Genomic DNA, 7,387 nt, shown 5'->3' with positions numbered 1-7,387 from the left:
GAGTATTCACGTGGCAAAAATATTCTCTCGCCACGAAAACTAACGTGGCTAACACATTATTTGCCACCAATTCTACCGTGGTGATAAACTTTGTTGCCACAAGTATTACCGTAGCTAATAAGCTTCGTTGCCTCGAATCTGTACTGTGGCTACCAAACTTTGTTGCCATAAATATTACAGTAGCTAACAAAGCTAAAAAATATATATAATAAAAAAAATTGCATTAATTAAAGCGAAATTAGTGCAGAATCACATACAAATACACAAAAGTTACAACTTTTATTTTATTTGTGTTTATAATACACTAAAAACTAGATTAACACAATTTATAATTATGTTCATGTCTTCTACTTTAACTTAACATGATCTGCTGAGCTGAAGTTGATAAGGCCAGAACGTATCAATTTGTTGCTGTTGTTCGAAGCGTAAAACCAGTCAAGTTTAATAGGGGATCTCATATGTGAGCATTTGTAAGATATGATGTGCTGCTGAACGACATTGAGCCCTTCTGACTCTTCACCGAAGTCCTATAACATCAAACAAAGAAAGCTTTAGCCCATCTAAATAACAATTGTAGCTCTTAAAGCAACCAACAAAGAATATGCAACAGATCTATAACAAAGACAGCGACATTTACAACGACAACAAAAGATGCAGCATCGGCATCGGCTGCATCAACAATAAAAGCTGAAGTGGCTCGCCTGGCTGCATGAACATATTATTTGTGACAATGTTATGCATTCACAATCATTGATTCTGTAACTCATCAAAATATATATATATATATATATATATATATATATATATATATATATATATATATATATATATATATATATATAAATCATTGATTCTGTAATGTAGGAAAACTAATATAAGTTTGACTTAAGCAGCAGCAACAGGGGAAAGACTGCAGGGTAGCAAGCAGCGGAGGGGGAAAGGCAACAACAGCTAGTAAGGGGGGAAAAGACACTAGGACAACAGGCTAGGAGAGGGGGAAAGGCAATAGCTGCCAGCAAGGGAAAAAGAAAAAATGAAAAAAAAATACTACGTATATAGGCTATTGCTTTTTCCTGTCAAGTGTAACAATTTAAATTGAAGTCTAAGCTTGCAACTGATATCCCTTTGTTTAAATATGCAGCAATTTCTAATCACCCAACCCAAGGCAATAAAGGAGCATACACATAAATATAAAAATTGGTTAAACTAGAATTTACAAAGTGCAATCAATAACCGGTGAAGATAGCATTACTTACTTCATTCCTTTGAACCTTGACATCCTGAATCATCAGAATCTGATGAACTTCCTGCTCCAAGAAAATCCAGAAGTTGACTAAACTTCTTCTCCCAAACTGCATTATTATCACGAATTTTTCTATCCACGTCATTCTTAACAGCTTCCGCCTCTTTTTTGGCTTGTTCAGCTTCTAATTTAGCCTGTTCTGCTTCTGTTCTAGGATTTTCAGCTTCTTTTCTTGCATCTTCAATTGCTTGATCTGCTTTCTTTTTAACTTCATTCACCTCTTGAGTAAGATCAATTCGAGAGGGCTTTACTTTAAAATGTTGCGTAATACTTCTACCAGGTCCATATGCTTTCAAATACCCATGTGTATCTTTGCCAAGCACATCCTGAATAATTTGCTCATCTGTTTTCTCATTAAGACCTTGCTCTCTTTGTTCCTTTAATTTTTTTATCTCATCCTATGAATAAACAATATTAAGTTACAAGATAAGATGGTAAATGTTAAATTGAAAATAACAAAAATAAAACTTATAAACTTACTACTGCATGAGTGTTATTTGCCAAATTGATTGCATTCACAGCCTTCTCAGATTTTCTTGTACGAGTTGCAACCAATACATAAACTCGAGAACACTTCCCGCCATTCTTCTTCTTCTACAAACATTACAGAGTTTTTAGAATCAAATTACACTCCTAATTATTGTACGTTTGCATATTTTGAATAAGTGCGAGAATTAATTCGTAAAATTTTTAGTGGTTTGGAAGCTAATGACATTTAGTTATGTCCAATAGAATTTAATTTTCCATGTGTTCAGAATTCAGCTAATAAAAAAAATAATAAAAAAACAGAAAATTATAATTAGGTGTGTGCAGGAAAGGGGCGCGGGTGGTGTGCAGGAATGCTAGGGAAGGGGGGCGTGGGTGGTGATGTAGTGTGCAGGAATGCCAGGGAAGGGGGCGTGGGTGGTGACATGGTGTGCAGGAATGTTAGGGCGAGGAGGGCTAGTGTACAAGCAGGCAGGCAAGTAAGTGGTAGGAGGGAGTGGGGGTTGTTATGTATGAAAGGACTAGGTTGGTGTGTAGGAAAACCAGGGAAGGGGGGCTGGTGTGCAAGTAGGGAGGGGATGCAGGTATGTGCAGGCAGGTGGCATCTGGCAGGAGGGGGTCGGGGCAGGTGTGCAGGTAGGGAGGGGGCTGGTATGCAAGAAGGGAGGGGCTAGTGTACAGGCAGGGCTTGTGTGCGGGTCATAGAAAATGCAGCAACAGCAGGGGAGCACTCTCCACCCACAACAGCCTGCAACACTAACCACTTACAGCTGCAACATATGCTTGTCTCATTAGTTTATTTAGTGTAGCCTTTTGAGCTTTTTGGAAAATGATATAATGTAGTAAAGGCAGTAATTAAGGCTTGATGTGACATCATAGAGTATTGTAGTCCTATATATGGCAAGAATCAAAAGGTAAATTTAGAAAGAGTAGTTATTACATACAATTTCTTGTCTAGTGCGACCGAAGCTTTAAGTGCCATTATAGTGAGGCATCTTCTGTTGTGCCCTACTTTCACTTGTTTTTTTGCTCTTCTCCTACAATAAAAAGGATTTAATCAATAATATACGTTAATTATATAAGAATAAAGATATACTATCTGTGTATTTTACCATAACTGCCTCTTCACTCCAATAGTCAACCAAGAACTTCCATTCCACTTTAGTCAGATGACTAGGCTTATTTTTGAGACGTTTTTCTTTTGTTTTCAAGTTTTTATCATTAAAGTACTTTGATTTCAATTTGCTCCTAGCACCTCTGAATAAACGTTGTGCATGTTTCATAACACACTCCCGCCTATTTTCAGGGTCATCAAATGACCACTTCTCCTGCAAAAGACAAAGATAAATTAATTATTGCTCATACATCAAGTTGACAATGTTTCATTGTTAATAAGAGAAAGAAAAACCCCATAAACATGTTTATTATGATAACATATTACCGTGATGCAAGCCCACAAATGGTCTAATGTTTCAGATTTATAATCGTCCCAACCTTTAACTTGTACAGAACATATAGCTTTATTTCTAACTTGTTGACCCAAGAAGAAAGAAAATAGTGAAGCATTATCACCAATAGCCACACCATCATCGTCAAACTCCACATTCAGTTTTTCCCCAGGAGGTAACAGGGTAAGCTTTCTACAATATACCGTTCCTCTTTTTTTTTTAGCAGCACCTGTATCAAGCATAAGCTCACTGGGTAGTGATGAATTAACATGACTTGAAGCATATTGTCATATATATATATATATATATATATATATATATATATATATATATATATATATATATATATATATATATATATGTTTTAAGGGATAATAAAGTCAAACCTGATGAAATGTTAAGGTCCTCATTCTTTGGTACAGTCATGAGTTCCTTGTTGTTCAATGGTTCAGTATCCAAAGATGCATCATCAAGTTCAAGTGGTTGACCAATCTGTCGTCCTTCCTCATCATAGCCCCCCTCAGCGGTGTTATTATTCTCCCTTGTTTCTCCAATTTCTTCATCGTTTTCTGTTTACATGTATAGAATAAAAACAAGTCTTTACTGAAGTGATAAGAAATGTTTGGTTTTGATTGTTGCTGAAACTCTCTGGGTGATGATATTGAATCTATAGCATCCACAAACTTTCCCATGAGTCTAGTTAATTGAAATTTTACTAATTTATCATAAAACCTAAAACTGATCTATTAACCGATTTATTGTTTGCTTTAATAAAAATACAGCTATGAGTAATGGAATGGGTCAACGGGGATGAGGTATCCGAAACTATAGTGCAAGCTCTGAGGGATAATGTGGGTGTTGATTTGGATTTTTTGGAGGATTTAAAGGCTGTTTTAGAGGTCACAGAGGCTGCCAATGCTGCCACGAACACCACAGGGGCTGCTGCGTCTGCTGGGAACAGTGCAGTCCGCAACCAGCTTGTGATGGACAGCACTGACCACAGCCAGCCTGCGGGTGCTCCTGCCAGCAGCTCTGCTGATCACATTTGGTATCATTGTTGAATAATAAGGGTTGCAGCTTTGTTCAATAACGGAAAACATTTGTGGGTAGTGCTACCCAAACGTTTCCAAACTTGCGGGTAGTTCTAAACAAATTTTAAAAAAAATGGGTAGTTGTTCACAAATGACCCTATCTTTAGGGTAGTTTTACACAAAATTTCCTAAAAAAAATTAATAATATTTTGTGTCTTACTTCTTTAAGGTTGTGTTTGTTAACAAGGGTTATCATTATTTAAGAAAACTACCTATTCTGACCACTCATACTTTTATATTGCTGACACTGAAAAATTGCAAAATTCCAAAGAGGGAGCTTCAAATACATGGTTCAGCCTTCTACAAAAATTGGCCTTTAATGTCAACTATCATAGTTTATTGTTTTTTCCAGCTACATGATATGGCATACAATGATGTAATATGAAATATCTAGCGACATAAAGACGTCATTGGAAACATCATCTTCAGATTTTAACATGATTTGGTTATGAAATTTGATTTTTTCTTTTCCCCTCAGATATTGTCATTATGGACTGTAAGTTCGAAGTATATTGGAGGATTGAGTTCATCAACTCAAGATGTTGGTCAAGATCTATAGCATAGTTGCAATGCATTTGAACTCAAGTACCAAATATATCATATATTAGCTATTTCTTTTCTTTAAGATGTCCAATTGTAAAAGATTTGAGGATATTGATCATGTTCGTAGGATGGCACTATTTAATTTTACTAATATCATAAATTAGACTAATTTAAGTAGCACATGCACACAAATTATTAGAAAAAAGCAGATTATACAAAAAAATATAATCAAAGATACAAAGTAATTACTTTTCACAAAAAAAAAAAAAAACAAAAAAAGGAATAAATTAAATGAAATCAGGAAAATTGCCATACGAAATTATGAAAATTAAAGATCAAAAATCTTAAGCCACACCAAATTGTAGCAGAAATTGTAAAAATAAAATCAAAATTCGAGAACAAATCTGTTCAACCATAGCAACTAGAATCCAATTCAATTTCTTCCATATATGTATTAGAAAAAATAAATTAAAATCGCCATTGATTCACACATTAAAACACAACATATGAGAAAAACGAAAAGTAAATAGATCTAACCTTGAAATTTTGTCCAAGAATTGATCTTCTGAGCGTTAGTCGAATCTTCGAATTAGGGTCCTTCGAAAGAACGGTTTTGATTCTTAAGCAAACAAGGTTTCTGAAATTTTTTTCAATAGGAAGGTTTCTGATTTTTGAGGAGAATTTTGTGGAATTGGTAAATTGTTTAATTAGTGGCGGCTAATTAAAAAGAAAGTGGCGCCTAATCAATTTTGGGATTTGTGAGGGGGATTAGTGTTTGTGAGTTGTTTTTGTTTGAGGTAATTAGCTACCTAATCTGTGAACTAACTTTTTTTTTTTTTTTTGAATACAGTCAACTTACATTATTTGTTAATTAAGATTAAGTGATACTTTATATAAGTATCAGTATAAGTGTATAACATAATGAGCTTATGTCCTTTTTAATCTTTTTTGTGTTTTGTTGATATGTGTTTGTTTTATTTTTAATTTAATTTTAAGTGCTTAATTCTAGTTTTTTATTACACATATATGATTATTCATAATGTAATAACTCATTAACTAACCCCTAACTGACCAGATAACCCTCGAATAAATAACCCCACAATAAGTATTCTCGAAATATAAAAGTACGTACTACGGAGTATATAAATACTTACTATTACATTATCATGTAACTAGAGTGGACAGTACGAGTGTTTGGGTCAATTTTAGATCTAGTTATTGTGGGTTACAAGTAATTGATGTAAGACCATGTTAATTACATTAGAAACGTTTGTTTTATATCATTTGATCTTGATAGTTGAGACCAACAAGAACCATATGTATTAGAACATTTAGAATTGAAGTATAATTATGTTTTCTTACATTTAATAATAAAGTTTAAAAAAATAAAATTGTGTGAATATCATTTCAGCTTAATTTCATTTCAGTTCATTTCAGCTCCAATCAGTTTAGTTCAGTTCAGTTCAGATCTGATCCGTTTAGTTCTGTTCAGCTTCAAATTTCCTTCATTCTCAAAAAATATTCATTTCAACTCAGTTTAGTTTAGTTTAGTTCAGCTCCAATCAGTTCAGTTCAGTAAATGTGAACAAGCCCTTAGTCTAAGAAAGATTTAAAGAGTAATTTAACTTTAATTAATAATAGAATTCCTTGATCCAATATTATTTTAATAATCCCATAAAATTGATTAACAATATTGTTAGAGTAATATTAGGTTATTGTTAATCCATGTTTTAACAACCCCATTCTAATTATTTCATATAACAGTATAGTCTCCCGTCTAGCTTAATTTATATATATATAGGTACTTGTATTATCATTGTAATGTAATTTTGAAACTATGCTCATATCTATTACGGAGCACTAAATTATTTCAGATTATACTTATATTTATTAAATAAAACATTTAGATATATTCATGTGTATCGAATGCTATGTTTGTTGTACATTATCTTTTCTTTTTGTGATATAAAATTGTTCATAAATAAAAGACATACGACATCTACAAAGAGATTTAGATCTACTAAATACATAATAATTGAATCAAATAAAAACATTCGTAAGAAAATTAAAGTTACGATCGTTGTTGCATATCGTACTATCTTATATTTATTCAGTGAGCAATTCGGATATAAAATTATAATTTTGTAACTAAAGTTCTAATCAATAAAAAATCAAAAAAATAAATAAAAAAATAAATTTAATTTAACAAAGCTACAAGTAAAATGTAGGAGGGAAATTTACCTCCATAATTAGTAAAGAGTTTAACTTAGTTGAAAATTTTGTGTGAAATTCTACCCCTAAAAGTAAATCTCATCAAAATGAGGCGGTAAAACTCCCTCCAAATCAATACTCAGTATAACTAATATATAATTAAAAAAAACAAAAACAAAAAACATTAAGAAAAAGGGTGTAAAACACTTAAACACTAACAGAGTAACAGCTTCCTCATATGTCATATGCGTTCTTCATCCTTCACTCCATTTTTTTTTCTTTTTTTTTTCCTCCATTCTCTACCA

General features: G+C 32.9%; 1 protein-coding gene across 1 annotated transcript; it reads right to left on the bottom strand.

Moving 5' to 3' along the window:
* Window positions 1–204: 204 nt before the first annotated feature.
* Window positions 205–7,118, bottom strand: LOC145613985 (uncharacterized). Its single transcript, XM_081669004.1, has 5 exons — window positions 7,113–7,118; window positions 5,409–5,588; window positions 1,784–1,897; window positions 1,257–1,701; window positions 205–527 (listed from the first exon to the last, which is right to left on the bottom strand). Exons 1-4 carry the CDS (start codon window positions 7,116–7,118, stop codon window positions 1,258–1,260), a joined length of 744 nt encoding a protein of 247 aa, XP_081525130.1. The 3' UTR covers window positions 205–527; window position 1,257.
* Window positions 7,119–7,387: the final 269 nt, after the last annotated feature.

This window comes from Chenopodium album, chromosome 25, assembly GCF_948465745.1.
Source record: "Chenopodium album chromosome 25, dcCheAlbu1.1, whole genome shotgun sequence".
NCBI classification, from domain to species: domain Eukaryota; kingdom Viridiplantae; phylum Streptophyta; class Magnoliopsida; order Caryophyllales; family Amaranthaceae; genus Chenopodium; species Chenopodium album.
The sequence above is the reverse complement of the archived record's forward strand: the minus strand, read 5'-3'. Positions and strand labels throughout refer to the sequence as shown.